The sequence below is a fragment of the Solanum stenotomum genome, chromosome 5 (genome assembly GCF_019186545.1).
Source record: "Solanum stenotomum isolate F172 chromosome 5, ASM1918654v1, whole genome shotgun sequence".
Lineage (NCBI taxonomy): Eukaryota > Viridiplantae > Streptophyta > Magnoliopsida > Solanales > Solanaceae > Solanum > Solanum stenotomum.
Genome location: NC_064286.1, coordinates 6,372,153 through 6,386,000, shown reverse-complemented (window position 1 = coordinate 6,386,000; position 13,848 = coordinate 6,372,153). Strand labels below are relative to the sequence as shown.

The 13,848-nt window shown below is 35.0% G+C and overlaps 1 protein-coding gene across 7 annotated transcripts in view; it reads right to left on the bottom strand.

Moving 5' to 3' along the window:
- The window catches only part of LOC125865044 (wax ester synthase/diacylglycerol acyltransferase 11-like), a 55,015-nt gene that overhangs the window by 36,135 nt on the left and 5,032 nt on the right, over positions 1 to 13,848 (bottom strand). Inside the window, exons 2-8 of one of the 7 annotated variants that reach the window (XM_049545199.1) lie at positions 13,333 to 13,690; positions 12,245 to 12,480; positions 12,095 to 12,161; positions 11,802 to 11,911; positions 11,483 to 11,698; positions 11,095 to 11,232; positions 10,706 to 10,904 (exon numbers count right to left, since the gene is read on the bottom strand). The exons of 2 other annotated variants lie outside the window; for them this stretch is intronic. In XM_049545199.1, the coding sequence (XP_049401156.1) occupies positions 10,737 to 10,904; positions 11,095 to 11,232; positions 11,483 to 11,698; positions 11,802 to 11,911; positions 12,095 to 12,161; positions 12,245 to 12,480; positions 13,333 to 13,690 (1,293 nt within the window). In that variant the 3' untranslated portion in view covers positions 10,706 to 10,736. The remainder of the gene's footprint in view (positions 1 to 10,705; positions 10,905 to 11,094; positions 11,233 to 11,482; positions 11,699 to 11,801; positions 11,912 to 12,094; positions 12,162 to 12,244; positions 12,481 to 13,332; positions 13,691 to 13,848) is intronic. 4 more of the 7 variants (XM_049545206.1, XM_049545201.1, XM_049545204.1 and 1 more) reach the window with 4 other exon arrangements.

Sequence of the window (13,848 nt, the reverse complement as noted above, 5' to 3'; positions counted from 1 at the left end):
AAGCAACTTTTGGAGTTCGTTTTAAGGCAAGTGGCTTCCAAACTTTGTAAAACTCTTAGACTACGCATGACTACTTTCCTAATTGTGTTGGGGAGTAATGGGGATTCAGGATGGGTTTTATTTGTTGATTGAAATTGTTGTAAATGAAATATGGGAAATAAAACGAGCTAAATGTGTTATATGTGACTAGAATTTGTTGAATAAGTCATGTGATAACTGATATTGAGGGGATAGATGAGCATGAGTAGGCTATGATTGATACAGACATTGATGTTGAGACAGATGATGTGTAATACTATGATGTGGTCGTGATATGGTTGTGATTGAGACAGATGATGTGTAATACTATGATGTGGTCGTGATATGGTTGTGATTGAGACAGATGATGTGTAATACTATGATGTGGTCGTGATATGGTTGTGATTGAGACAGATGATGTGTAATACTATGATGTGGTCGTGATATGGTTGTGATTGAGACAGATGATGTGTAATACTATGATGTGGTCGTGATATGGTTGTGATTGAGACAGATGATGTGTAATACTATGATGTGGTCGTGATATGGTTGTGATTGAGACAGATGATGTGTAATACTATGATGTGGTCGTGATATGGTTGTGATTGAGACAGATGATGTGTAATACTATGATGTGGTCGTGATATGGTTGTGATTGAGACAGATGATGTGTAATACTATGATGTGGTCGTGATATGGTTGTGATTGAGACAGATGATGTGTAATACTATGATGTGGTCGTGATATGGTTGTGATTGAGACAGATGATGTGTAATACTATGATGTGGTCGTGATATGGTTGTGATTGAGACAGATGATGTGTAATACTATGATGTGGTCGTGATATGGTTGTGATTGAGACAGATGATGTGTAATACTATGATGTGGTCGTGATATGGTTGTGATTGAGACAGATGATGTGTAATACTATGATGTGGTCGTGATATGGTTGTGATTGAGACAGATGATGTGTAATACTATGATGTGGTCGTGATATGGTTGTGATTGAGACAGATGATGTGTAATACTATGATGTGGTCGTGATATGGTTGTGATTGAGACAGATGATGTGTAATACTATGATGTGGTCGTGATATGGTTGTGATTGAGACAGATGATGTGTAATACTATGATGTGGTCGTGATATGGTTGTGATTGAGACAGATGATGTGTAATACTATGATGTGGTCGTGATATGGTTGTGATTGAGACAGATGATGTGTAATACTATGATGTGGTCGTGATATGGTTGTGATTGAGACAGATGATGTGTAATACTATGATGTGGTCGTGATATGGTTGTGATTGAGACAGATGATGTGTAATACTATGATGTGGTCGTGATATGGTTGTGATTGAGACAGATGATGTGTAATACTATGATGTGGTCGTGATATGGTTGTGATTGAGACAGATGATGTGTAATACTATGATGTGGTCGTGATATGGTTGTGATTGAGACAGATGATGTGTAATACTATGATGTGGTCGTGATATGGTTGTGATTGAGACAGATGATGTGTAATACTATGATGTGGTCGTGATATGGTTGTGATTGAGACAGATGATGTGTAATACTATGATGTGGTCGTGATATGGTTGTGATTGAGACAGATGATGTGTAATACTATGATGTGGTCGTGATATGGTTGTGATTGAGACAGATGATGTGTAATACTATGATGTGGTCGTGATATGGTTGTGATTGAGACAGATGATGTGTAATACTATGATGTGGTCGTGATATGGTTGTGATTGAGACAGATGATGTGTAATACTATGATGTGGTCGTGATATGGTTGTGATTGAGACAGATGATGTGTAATACTATGATGTGGTCGTGATATGGTTGTGATTGAGACAGATGATGTGTAATACTATGATGTGGTCGTGATATGGTTGTGATTGAGACAGATGATGTGTAATACTATGATGTGGTCGTGATATGGTTGTGATTGAGACAGATGATGTGTAATACTATGATGTGGTCGTGATATGGTTGTGATTGAGACAGATGATGTGTAATACTATGATGTGGTCGTGATATGGTTGTGATTGAGACAGATGATGTGTAATACTATGATGTGGTCGTGATATGGTTGTGATTGAGACAGATGATGTGTAATACTATGATGTGGTCGTGATATGGTTGTGATTGAGACAGATGATGTGTAATACTATGATGTGGTCGTGATATGGTTGTGATTGAGACAGATGATGTGTAATACTATGATGTGGTCGTGATATGGTTGTGATTGAGACAGATGATGTGTAATACTATGATGTGGTCGTGATATGGTTGTGATTGAGACAGATGATGTGTAATACTATGATGTGGTCGTGATATGGTTGTGATTGAGACAGATGATGTGTAATACTATGATGTGGTCGTGATATGGTTGTGATTGAGACAGATGATGTGTAATACTATGATGTGGTCGTGATATGGTTGTGATTGAGACAGATGATGTGTAATACTATGATGTGGTCGTGATATGGTTGTGATTGAGACAGATGATGTGTAATACTATGATGTGGTCGTGATATGGTTGTGATTGAGACAGATGATGTGTAATACTATGATGTGGTCGTGATATGGTTGTGATTGAGACAGATGATGTGTAATACTATGATGTGGTCGTGATATGGTTGTGATTGAGACAGATGATGTGTAATACTATGATGTGGTCGTGATATGGTTGTGATTGAGACAGATGATGTGTAATACTATGATGTGGTCGTGATATGGTTGTGATTGAGACAGATGATGTGTAATACTATGATGTGGTCGTGATATGGTTGTGATTGAGACAGATGATGTGTAATACTATGATGTGGTCGTGATATGGTTGTGATTGAGACAGATGATGTGTAATACTATGATGTGGTCGTGATATGGTTGTGATTGAGACAGATGATGTGTAATACTATGATGTGGTCGTGATATGGTTGTGATTGAGACAGATGATGTGTAATACTATGATGTGGTCGTGATATGGTTGTGATTGAGACAGATGATGTGTAATACTATGATGTGGTCGTGATATGGTTGTGATTGAGACAGATGATGTGTAATACTATGATGTGGTCGTGATATGGTTGTGATTGAGACAGATGATGTGTAATACTATGATGTGGTCGTGATATGGTTGTGATTGAGACAGATGATGTGTAATACTATGATGTGGTCGTGATATGGTTGTGATTGAGACAGATGATGTGTAATACTATGATGTGGTCGTGATATGGTTGTGATTGAGACAGATGATGTGTAATACTATGATGTGGTCGTGATATGGTTGTGATTGAGACAGATGATGTGTAATACTATGATGTGGTCGTGATATGGTTGTGATTGAGACAGATGATGTGTAATACTATGATGTGGTCGTGATATGGTTGTGATTGAGACAGATGATGTGTAATACTATGATGTGGTCGTGATATGGTTGTGATTGAGACAGATGATGTGTAATACTATGATGTGGTCGTGATATGGTTGTGATTGAGACAGATGATGTGTAATACTATGATGTGGTCGTGATATGGTTGTGGTTGAGACAGGTGATGTGTAATACTATGATGTGGTCGTGATATGGTTGTGATTGAGACAGATGATGTGTAATACTATGATGTGGTCGTGATATGGTTGTGATTGAGACAGATGATGTGTAATACTATGATGTGATCGTGATATGATTGTGATTGATGACATGTGCATATTCATTATTCATCCCATGTGTGAACTATCTGTTGCATGAGTTCTGAGACACTGATATGAGGATGGATGGATATGAGACACAGTTGAGACTAGCTCCGGCTAGAGATATATGAGATGGACTAGCTCCGGCTAGCGATTTGGATGCCGATGGGATCTGGTTCCGGCGGTGATACATGGTCCATGTGTGGCCCCCATGGGTTCTGATTTGAGTATTCAGCGCGGACTGATTACGTCAACAGATGTGTATCGTAGGACAGACATGCATCACGACTACATGACATCATTATTGCATTTTGCATCGCATTTGCCTTATCTTTGTCTGTGATGTGTGGATTGTATCGGTTTACCCTTCTTATGTGGAATTTGATCTACTTGCTCTTATTTGTTGATCTGAGGTTGATGAGGATATACTGTTGGTTCTGGCTGTTGAATATGATCTGTTTAGTATAGGTTGGTTGGTTTGCTGCTAGATTGAAGTTTCGGTGGTTCGGTTGGAATTAAAAGGAGTTGTTTGTAGCTGCTAGTTTTGCTTAGTTTAGAGTTACTTGCGAGTACCTGTGGTTTTCGGTACTCACCCTTGCTTCTACACAATTGTGTAGGTTGATAGCTCTCTCAGATTCGGCTTAGTATTTTCTTTAGCAGATTGAGCTTCGGGACATACTCGAGAGGTAGCGGTTCATTCCAGACGTGCCCTTGAGTTATCTTTACTTTCAGTTTTGTTCTATTCGAGAACTATACTCTGAGACTTGTATATTTTTATTCGAATTCTGTATTTATAGGTTTGTACATGTGACAACCAAATTTTGGGTAGTGTTGAGTCTTAATTAAAGTCTTCCGCTTATTTATTATTTTTTATTCTCGTATTTCTACTTCTCTATCGTTGTGGTTGGGTTAGGCTGACGTGTCCGGTGGGAAATGGACACGTGCCATCACATCCGGATTTGGGGTGTGACAATCACATGCAAAAGTAAACTAGAAGTTCACTAGAATAAATATCAGTTGGCATAATCGGTTGACCATTTCGGTTCAAATGTGATGCAAAAGAATTGAGAATTCATAGGGTTATATGTTGAAGAAATAAAAGTTTCTTCAAGAATTCTCATGTGTTGCTTGTTCTCATTATAAAATGATCATTGTACCATCAAAGGTTGGAATTGTATCCCTTGAAATTATTTGGAACATATAAAAAGGTGAATATGGGCCCGTTCACCTGCCATGTGGACCACTTACTTATGATTTAATAGATGCTTCTATGGTATGGTCACATGTGCATTTGTATCAACTTACAAATTGGTTTTTGTAAGGTTGTTTGCTCGAATTGTTAAATTAAGAGCACAGTTCCAAACTATAAAATTATGTTGATAATGTTGGTTGGTTTAGCAGAAATTGTATGCCTCCAATTATAGCTAGACCAATAATTATGAGAACAAATCTCTCAAATAAAATTTGGTATGAAATGAGTTTATTTAATGTGTATGCATCTTGCCAACAAGGTTCTCCTATCACAATTGGTTCAAGGTCAGGAACCATATAATTTCCATCTAAAAATTTTGATGTGTGCACATATGATTTTATTGCTCCACCACACACAAAGATGATCCCCAAATGAGGTTGGGGGTGAATGTTAGATTTTCTAACATTAGGGGGAGATATGTTCAGCAGCTGAAATTATGTGTAGGGTGAATTATCTAGAGCCTTGTTAAAAAAAATGTAAACTTGAAGTTCAAGAGATAATTCATTTGCAAAATATTGCAAATAATTTGCCAGAATTTTAATTAAGCTACAAATGCTCCAATAAATAGTCCTTGAAGGACAGAGTCTACGGTACGCCAGAAGTGTGATAGACCAATCGATTTCAAACGTAAAACTCCTTGAGGAAGGAGAGGTGCAAATTATCAAAATGGTCATGATAATGAGGTAAGTGCTTTGAAAGAGCATTATGACATAACACATCATAAAACCTTGGCAAAGGTTCAGGTACATGAAAATGGTGAAAAATGAAGAGATCTCGATAAGTTATGTCGTATTGGAATCGAGTCAAATGACCGTCGACGGTATCTTTGATATGAAGTAGCACTTAATGCTATAAGTGGTTACGAGGATCTTAAATTCGAATTTGTCATATAATATGGACATATAAATGATTGGCCAAATAAAATGCACTATTCAATTCACTTAGAAAAGTGATGTTTTTGAACTTGTAGTTCATAGATCAAAATATATGTCAGTGGGGTACAAATGAATCATTGTCCGAAAGTATAACCGTAAGATATAAAGTATTGTTTGTGCCTCGGGGCATAAAGGGTTTTCACAGAAGTCCTAACATTATTAAATGGAGATATGTTCTCCAGTGGTGGATGCAATGAGACTTATTTCAGTCTGGCAATAGATGAAATACTTGAATATTTATAATGACTGATTATCATGTCTAACTAGACGATGAAGGTTATATGAAAATTCTTGAAGGATTTAAAAGGTCTTAAAACAATTCCATTAAGCACCCAATGGTTCTAAGATTGCTTAATACAGAGAAAAAAAATCTTTTCAACCTCATGAAATGATTAAAAATGCCATTTATTAGTGCAATTGGTGCACTTACAGATTGTTGGTTATGCAAATGCTAGAATATATATATTAAGTTATGTGAGGGGATTGTCATATTATCATTCAAGTTATGCCAAGAAACTAACAAAGTAAGTGACTCAACACATAAAAGATGTGTTATTTTCTTTGAGAAGAAAAGACGAGCAACGTATAAAATTGAAATGATCAATCTCTGAGTTAGAAATGATTTGATTATGTAGATGCAGAATATTTATTTGATTTGCATAAAGCTCGATCGCAAATGAGCTATTTGTTTACATATGGAGGCACAACAATATCTTGGCATTCAAAGAATCAAACATTGGTATCCACTTATTCAAATCATACAGAAATAATATTGATCTATGAAGTAAGTCGGGAGTGTGTATGGTTGGAATCATGATCTATCATATTCAGAAAATATGTGATTTTCCTTTGGCAAAAGATATTCTAACCACCATAATATATAGCTCAATTGAAGAGAGGATACAATCAAAGGAGGTCGAACAAAACATATTTCACCAAAAGTATTTTTCACACATGATCTTCAACAAAATGGTGAGATAGAAGTTCAAAGACTCATTCAAGTGATAATCTTGTAAACTTATTCACTAAGGATTGCCAGCATCAATATTTGAGAAGTTGTGATATAAGATTGGAATGCATCGTCTCCGAGATATCAAGTAATGTTTTTATCAGGGGAGAAAAATACGCGTTGTACTCTTTTCCTTAACCATGGTTTTATCCCAATTGGGTTTTCCTGGTAAGGTTTTTAATGAGGCAACATTCAAAGCGTATTAAAAGATATGTGTACTCTTTTTCCTTCACTAGGATTTTTTTCCCAGGGTTTTTTCCTAGTAAGGTTTTAACGAGACATATTATCTATGGGCATCCAAGGGGGAGTGTTATAAAATAATATATTGTGGAAGAACACTACATCAAGAAGTTACTCCATTACTTTCCTCCATTATGAAGATAACCATAACCTCCATATCCTCCACCTTTATAACCATTATTCTTGTAGCCTTTCACTTCCATAACCTCCCCATTATATTCATGCTAATGTCATGTTTATGACTAACCTTTTGTATGCCTCTATGTTACACTATAAATAGAGGCATAAGGGTTCATATTGTATATACTTGAAGATTTGGTGAACACTTGAAGACTTGGAATAATAAGAAACGCTCTCATCTCTTGTCTCCCTATTTCTATTACTTTCATCTTCTATATTTCTTGTCTTATTTTGCTTTAGTTTTATAACATTTTTGTTTATGTCTTTAATTTATTTTTTTAAGGAATATGTTACACCTTCAATAATTCACAACAATTTACTTAATATAGACTCGAGAAGGTTTAAACTTTTACATTAATCGTGACAGATTATGCCAAAGTGAAATAGTAAATTGTGTCATTTAGCAGCACCCTTTAATTAACCATTTTTTTAATGATCTTTTTGTTTAAAAAAAATTTAGCAAAAAGACACCAATATATTTACGTATCTTATTCAAACAATTAATGCAGCACTTTTGACTAAATATATATGTACATGAAAAAAAATATAACAATGGAGGAATTCTTTTGAAATTTTAAAATATTTATGTTGAAGAATTAATTTTAAAAGCAAAATAATAAAAAAATTAACTCATCTTGATTTTGTAAATTGAAAGATAATTTGGAACAAATATTTTAAAGCTTAAAAAGGAAAGGGAAATACATAAACAGTACTACTCATTTCGTCTATTTTTGCTTGTTCAGTAGAGAACTAAATTCTTAAACACCTTAATCAACCTTTAGCAGATTCCCTTGCAAAAAACTGAAGGAGAAGAGAAAAGTAGTTGATTTCCCTAAGACTTTTATAAATACTCTGAAGAGATAAGATAACTATAACTTTAAACTTTATTACACTCATGAAGCAAAACGCAACATTTCATGTATTTGTATATATAATTTGCACATAGCCTAGCAAACATAACTATTGTATTTACTATGCATAGTTATAGTTTTAAAATATTATTGAACGTAATTATAGTTAGGGTTTTATAAAAAATATCTCTCCTCTCTATAGCAGCATGTATCAACCAGTAAAATATGTCTGAAAACATTTTTAAGGAAGGGAATTGATTTGTATAAATCTTTAGGTTGGAAAATTCTCCATGAGTCCGTAGAATAGGAATAAGACACTGCATATTCATCTGGTTCTAGAAAAAGTAAACCACCTTATAGTCATTAGTCAAGGGGTTTATTCCGAACCCAAAGTAACAATTGCAATTTTCAGATGGTTGAAGCTTAATTTTGTGTGCAGGGGTGGCAGGATTCCGGAATGCACATAAAACAACATTAGCAATTTCTCTGGCCATAAAATCCAAGCCCTCCACAGCTTCTTGGCCTTGTGATTCTTTTCAATTTTCCTTTTGTCAGTTTCACTGTATTGGTGTCGGATTTTAGGAACAACTCTTATGATATTCCCATCCCTTGCATTGATAGTGGGCACATAGGGACCATCGAGAATAACATCTCATAGCTCACTATCCTTAGTCATCAGATAATCATCCATGCAAATTTTTCACCATCTATAAAACTGACCACAATAAAAAGAGGTGGCCTAGTTGGTGATTGACCTTCATCCAATTTTAGTGGAGCAGCCATTTTTCACATGATTCTCTCTCTAGGTGTTAACCAGATAGAGAGTCCAGACTTTGATACTAATTGATAGAATGTATGCGTCCACTAGTAGTCAATGGACCAGTCCCTTGACAGAATAAACAACTGAAAGCAAAATACAAACAAGAATTTTACGTGGAAACCTTCTTTCTCAAGGGAGGAAAACCACGACCTGTCCCATAAGAATTCCAAATTGTCTTCACTATCTTCAAGCAACAAGTGAATATAGACTCCAATCAAACATGTAAGGATTAAACTCTTAATACTACAATCTGTAACACCCCTATTACAGAGAGAGCCAATGTAATACCTCTATTACCCACTATATCAACTACCTCTAGTTAATACATACTTCAATCACACCATACACAGTTAACTCTAACTATATATGCTTATAAAGACAAGATATATTCCTTTATAGATTAGGAACTGATCTTACAAGTTATGACGCACAAGATGCATGCTTCTGATCTACAACAAAAGAGACATTTGATAGCTTTATCAGGTCCCTTCCAGTTCTTGAAAGCTTGTGTTCACGAGAGACAAAAGAAAGCTTTTCTTCAATGTATTCAATTGTCTTAACTGGACTGTTTCATGTCAATGAGGATATATTATCCTCTCAACAAAACAATCTAGTGTCCTCCCATCGATCGACCACTTTCCAATTGTTCTCCATTTCACCAGATATACATGACTCATGGGACTAGGTCTCATAGTTTGTGAGGATCATCAAAACATTAGAGTTACATTTTTCCCCTTTTTGATGATGACAAACAAACACTTAACATTTTCACCACGTTCTTAATTTGTTCCCCTCGTCACCAATAAAGGATACATTCATTCGCCCTGTCACCCATATTCATTTCCCCTGTCACTAGTACGTCCCTGCTGCCCTATCACCCATAACACATTTCCTTTATCCCCCATTTTTTCATCTCACTACAACAGATAGAGGTTTTAGTGGCAACTATTTAGTGACAATATATAATTGTCATTATATTATATTTAGCGGCAACAATAAAGATGGGTATTTATAACCAACACTCTATATAAATGTCGTCAAAGGCTTTAGCAAATCTAAATGCAATGACATTGACTCAATTGCACTAAATGTTTTTGTGGCAAAAAATATTGTTGCTAAAAGGAAAATATATTACCACTAAATGCCTCTTTTGGTTTTAGTGTCCATTTTTCCCACCATTCCTTGAGTGCTAAAAAGTTGAGGTAAACTATCAAAGAGATCCACAACCAGCTTCACCCCTTCTTGATTCTTTACATAGGTAGGTAGTCTACTAGAGTCTGTATTTTTAACCTGAGGATTTCCCTTAGTTTCTCCCAAGTCATTAGGCATAGAATTGTTGTCGTTGTTGTTGTTGTTGTTCCTGTCCTCAATGTTTCCTCTTGGTTCAGAGTATCCTTATCAGGTAGTTTATCTACCACCACGAGATAGTGGTAACATCTGTGTACATCCCTTTATGGAAAAGAAGTTCGGATAATTAATCCCTCATGCCACCATTAGTTTCATGACAAATATATCCGAAAGTGGACAGATACCGAAAGTAACCAAAATACTGCCATCAGTTTCCATAAATTGTAATACATTGATATGAATACCATTAATTAAAATGTAGTCTACAAAGTACCATGTCCTTCAATATCAAGTTGAAAGCACTAGGAAAGAGAATTACTGCAGCAGTACACAAGTGCTAGTGAATTAACCTTAGCTTCATAATTTGGTTGGATTTCTTGATCATTTCAGATTCTTAACAAGCCCTTTTTCTATGACAGCATTCTTTATGAGATTAAGAGAATCTTCAAAATCATCAAGCAATTGATGTGGATCAGGTATAGCAATTTCATCAACAGCTATGACAATGATCATCTTATTGATATAGCTTTGGAAATTGATCATCAATGCCTACAATTACAAATATTGAAAATCAAAATCTTGATTGACTCTGTCACTGCTGAAGATGCATGTGTGATGCACATAAAAGCTAATTTTATTAAGACCTCTTATTATAACTTAATTTTAGGCCACCAACTTCGTGGAGCACCAATTAAATTAAAGAGCAAATGACTCAACAATAGAGTGTAGCAATACTTACACTTGGCTGCCCATAAGTACTTGGAGCAAAATAAGTAATGGGGTAGCCACAAAACCCAATTTCCTCTTGTGGTCCAACCAAGTTGGCGAAACATATTGTTGAATTTGAGAATCCTTTGTAAGTCACCTCTGTAGCTACCTTAAACACACATTTTAACAATTTATATTAGTCGAAAGTTAAATATATATATATATATATATATATATATATATATATATATAATACAAAGTATCAAAATTAACAAATAACTAAAGGACAAAAATTGTTATTAATTATAGCTCTACATTTTACTAATTAAATGTAAAATGAAATATGCAAATATATAAATGTATACATCAAGGAAATTAAATGTAACTTGAAATATGCAAATATTTCAATATATATATACCTTGATCCCAAAAAACTTGATAAGTAATTCGGCCATGATGAAAGTGGACAAAGCTTCAAAGGATCGCTTCTTGCGATCAACTGTCGCTTTAGCTTCTTTCACATAGTCTAAAGGATTATCTCGTAGTGCAATCTTGAATGGTAACAACGCGTAACCAAACCAATTTCCCCAACCCCGCTTCCCTTTGCTTCCATTCTCCATCATATTGGCTAGATCCTAAATGTTTCATTCATGTATGTCATATAATTTTATAGCAAAATTTGAATGTCACATAAATTGAGAGAGAGATCGTAACAAAAATAGAGTGCATGAAAGTTACTTCAATTCCTGCAGAGGATCTTAGGTTAAAACAAAGACAAGACCGAAGTCGAATGCCATTGGGAAGATTATTGCTTCTCTCTGTTGCTCCCTTGTCTTTTCCACCAATAGCTGTGAATATTTGGAACAATAAAATAATTTAGAGGTATAAATGTGAAAATTTATTAACATTTGAACAAGTATTAAAATCAAAACTCATAATTGTGAACATGTATCAAGTTCAACGGAGAGAATAAAGGTCGAATCTATCAAATTTAAATTGTGAATCCGTCTCTTTGACTAAAAATAACTTACCATATCTCCTATTAAGATATTGAGATAAACCAGCTTGTGTTAATCCTAGGGCAACATCATTTATAGTCTGTGGAGAAAAAAGATTAGCTAATTATTTTCACTTGTAAACTTTCACAACAATATGAACAAGAGAGGTTGATTATAACTTACAACATTCATAGCATTTTTCACAAACTTCAAATCATCCAGACTGATTATCCGATGAACGATTCGTCTAGCATTATTAGACTCGAAATTAGGCGGGGCGCTGATTGGTGTTTTGGTATCCTTGAGGAACATGGTTGTGATGATGAACAAGAAAACATCCACTGCAGTATTCACAAACATTACTATGAAAAGCCAAAAATTTCCCAACAATCGCCACAACCCTTCCTTTGCTGAATAACCTACCAAAGTAAAAATTAGAGATGGTAAAATTAACTCATTTTGCGGCAGCTTCTTCAATATGACTACATAATTACACATAGTATAGTACTCGATTATTATCTGTACTTTCAAAATGTTATGTATCTCACAACTATTAAGAGTTTTCTATCATATATTGAAGAAGATACATGTATTTTTGCTACCAAATACACTAAAATAGGGAGAGAGGGGCGAGCCAGATAGTCATGTATCCTAAATACATGTGAATCACACTAGATACATGTATCTGTATGTATCTAGTGTGATTCGCATATATATGGGATAGGAGAGTGGCGAACGAGATGAGAGGGAGGCAAAGGAGGTGAGCGAGATTTGTTGTGTATCCTAGATACATGCGAATCCACTTAGATACAATATATCTAGAATAAATTACACATAATTTTAACCTCATACATCTCAAGATACTGGATGCACCAAAATCTAATAAGATTCTTAATATTGCAAACAAGAGTGTATCTAAATAATTAGCTCATAAACTAGTATGTAAGATTTATGTAAGTTTCTTCAATAATTATTAGTTTACTTAACCCAACAGGTTGAACCCAAAATGACCCCTCAAATAATTGGGTCAAAAATGTGTCATAATGATATAATTCAGCGAATCACATTGCCACCTATATCCAAAAAAAAAAAAAATATATATATATATATATATATAATTTTGGACCGAACTTGATATCCACATGACACCTTTTGTTGGGCCATGTTGGGTGACTTAAGTTATGACTTATCATTTAACCCAACTTATCTAATAAAAGTAAATTAGGCGACTTAAGTTATGACTTATCATTTGACTCAATTCGCCCATTTACCTGAAGGAGTAGGCCTCCTTTTCTTGGTGGGAATGGTAGGAAGTTTGAGATCATCAGCAGTTTGGCGAGTGCACGCGAGCAGAAGAGAAATAAGGGAGGTGCCATCACCAAGAGAATGGTGAACCCTAAACACAACCACAGACTCTGCTTGATGAGTTTTGACATTGATAATGTGAAGGTCCCAAAGTGGCTTTGATCTATCGAGGCTTGTTTTGCTAAGATTGTAAATATAATCCTCCACAAACTTGTCGGGTGATTCCATCTGAGTTTCATCTACTTCAACAATTATAATATGTTGGTCCAAATCAATCTTTGTTTGGACCCATTTCATGTCTGTTAAATTTTCTTCATCCACAACCTGTGTACACATTAAATTTGTTAGTACATATATTTTGTCACATAAGACTAAAGAGATATTACTTCTTCATGAATTTATGTTCGATTGAAATCTTTTGCTCAATTTTAGGGGTGTACATGACCGGGTTGATTCGGATTTTTTTAATATCAAATCAAATT